We start from the raw sequence: 2,848 nt of genomic DNA on the forward strand, positions 1-2,848 counted from the left end.
ATATCTTTCCACCTTTAAAATAACTTGTAAATCTATATTTTTATATGAAATCATCTAAACACTATTTTGTCCAGACAAACCCATCTGAAGACCACATTTAGATCTTATAGCTTTTAAAAACATTAATTTATTAATCCATACAATGCAGAAGGATTTTTTTAAATTTCTAAGTACATATGAAATACATCATAATACACAATATATAGAAAGTAATTTTTTCAAGACCACACAGCCAGGAAATGGCAGAGCTGAGACCAGAGGAATTGTTTTTTGTCCGAGTCCCTAGCTTTTCTGCTCATCGTGTCTCCTCTCTGGCAGGCAAGACTAAGCTATCACAGTAGATAGTTTATAGAACATGTAATCCCTGATGGGACCTTTTTACTCTTTCTTCTATGGGTTGACTCTAAATCCTCAGACTGGAGCTACCTTATATGTTAGTGTTAACAGTAATCCTGAACTCTGATCCCTTAAATAATGATGGCATAGTCCTAGTGACTCCTACAGTTTCTGTACTGACCCTTTCTAATTAGGAGGTCCTTGGAATGCTTTAGTCTGGCTCCATTTACAATGCCAAGAGGTGACAGGCGGGGCCTCAGGTATTAAAGTTGTTTGGATGTGTGTCTGGCCACAGCGGTGCAGATTCTGTGTTGCAGCTTGACAATATTACTTAATGGTATTATGGGCTACCCTAAAATCAGAGGGAAGTAACCCTGTCCTTCACAAGGGCCCCTTAAGTTCCCTGTCAATATTAAATTCTTGGCAAGAGGTACAGAGAGTAGATCATGACTGCCCTGATTCACCCCTGAATCTCCCCACCCAGCAAAAGCTGAGGAACTAGTTTTCAAGTTTTCTCTTTTCACGGAAACTTCGAGAATTATTATTTCATTTGTTCTCTAATATTTAGTATACTCCATTATGCCAGCCATTTTACCAAATGTGATACCCTTTTCTTTAGATGATTCTTTTAGTTCAAGTTGATATACATCTACCAAGCACAAACTCTGGACAAGTTACTTTATTGCGAGGAGACTCCTAAAGCTGAATAATTCTCAGCCCTTTCCTTGTGGAATTTCACAATATAGACAACGAGAGAGACATGTATATCAAGGACCTAGTACCTCTCTTTATTTAAAATGCTGACAAATGACAATGCCTACCTATAATGTCTTGCTACATTTTCCTCCAACATTGACTTCAGCAAAAAACACACTCACTAGGTTTCCCTTTCACATTGCCCCAGGACAGTATTTTTCAAACATTAATGTACACACCAGTCACCCGGGATCTTGTTAAAATGTGCATTCTGACTGAACAGGCCGGCAAGGCATGAGCTTCTGCAACATAATTACTTTCCTGGTGATCAATATGCTACACTTTGAGTAACAAGAAAGAAAACATACTTGGACAAAGTTAGATACATTACAAAGGATTTACTCTAAATCCCAATGAGGAATCAAATAAGGGAGGCAAATATAAAGATGCTAAATGGCTCCAGAACCTTGCAGACTTCTCCGTATCACAGTTCGGGGCCACTCTTCCTAGCTCCTCCCTTAGAAACTTCTTTAGATTCTCACCCTTCCTTCTTATACCTGACGATAGACGTCACCAATCTTCCAAACATCAACAAGAGAGCTTCTACCTACTTTATGAAATGCGGCCCTCTTCTTCCTTAAAAACAGGGATTGATTGATTAATTACTTAATTAATATAACTTAAGAACTATGAAGTCAATGGGAACACCTCTTATTGGGAAGAAATAGTGTCCTCCTAAGATAATGTGCTATAGAGAAAAATGGAACGCTCACCTTTGCCCCATCATCTAGACTTCAGACCTAGTTTTTCCAGGACCTTCACTCTAATCTGCCGAGTTTTTACACAGTACACAATGGGATTCATCAAGGGTGGTACCAGCAAGAATGCATCAGCTATGAGAATCATAGCCAAAGGGGATTTATGTTTGGCAAAGCGATGCATAGTAGCCAAGATAATGATGGGCACGTAAAAGATGAGCACAGCACAGATGTGGGACACACAGGTGTTAAGAGCTTTAAGCCGCTCCCCATGGGATGCAATACCCAAAACAGTCTTCAGGATGAACACATAGGAAACAGCAATGAACACACTGCCTGACATCACGCAAAGTGCGACAAATAGACCATAGTAAAAGTTAACCCTGTTGTCAGAGCAGGCCAGTTTCATGACATCTTGGTGGAGGCAGTAGGAGTGTGATAACAGCCGTTTATTACAGTACCTGAGTCTCTTTAAAGTGAAAGGAAGGGGAAGAACTAGCAGAATGCTCTTAACAGCAAATGCAAGCCCAATTTGCAAAACTCTGGAGCTGGTAAGAATAGAGCTATATCTCAGAGGGTTGCGAATGGCTACAAAGCGATCAAAGGACATGATGAGGAGCACCGAGGACTCCATGTCTGTGAATCCGTGGATAAAAAATTCCTGGGCAAAGCAGGCATCAGCAGAAATCCCCATGGCATTGAACAAGAAGATCCTCAGCATAGTGGGAAGAGAGGAGAAAGACAGACCCAGGTCAGAGGTGGCCAGCATGGAAAGGAAATAGTACATGGGCTCCTGCAGGGAAGGCTCTGTCCCGATGACAAATAAGATGGTGCAGTTGCCCAGGATGGCCAGGAGATACATGAGGCAGACAGGGATGGAGATCCAAAAGTGCACATGCTCAAGGCCTGGGACCCCAATCAACAGGAATGTGGAGACGTCAACTTCTGAGGTATTGAGAGGAAGCATCATAAACAGGTTTCTTGTTTACATGCTCCTGGTAGATAATAACATCAAGAACAAACAGAAATGCTTAGTGGTATTTACTTAACACAAATAA

General features: G+C 40.9%; 1 protein-coding gene across 1 annotated transcript; it reads right to left on the bottom strand.

The window, feature by feature from the left end:
• Positions 1 to 1,815: 1,815 nt before the first annotated feature.
• Positions 1,816 to 2,757, bottom strand: LOC109377963 (olfactory receptor 51A7-like). The gene has a single exon (XM_019634438.1). It carries the CDS (start codon positions 2,755 to 2,757, stop codon positions 1,816 to 1,818), a length of 942 nt encoding a protein of 313 aa, XP_019489983.1.
• Between the last annotated feature and the right edge of the window lie 91 nt (positions 2,758 to 2,848).

This window comes from Hipposideros armiger, unplaced genomic scaffold (assembly GCF_001890085.2).
Source record: "Hipposideros armiger isolate ML-2016 unplaced genomic scaffold, ASM189008v1 scaffold_1663, whole genome shotgun sequence".
NCBI classification, from domain to species: Eukaryota; Metazoa; Chordata; class Mammalia; order Chiroptera; family Hipposideridae; genus Hipposideros; species Hipposideros armiger.

Excerpts from the sequence above, each read along its gene's own strand:
- LOC109377963 (XM_019634438.1), bottom strand. The coding sequence starts at position 2,757 with ATGCTTCCTCTCAATACCTCAGAAGTTGACGTCTCCACATTCCTGTTG.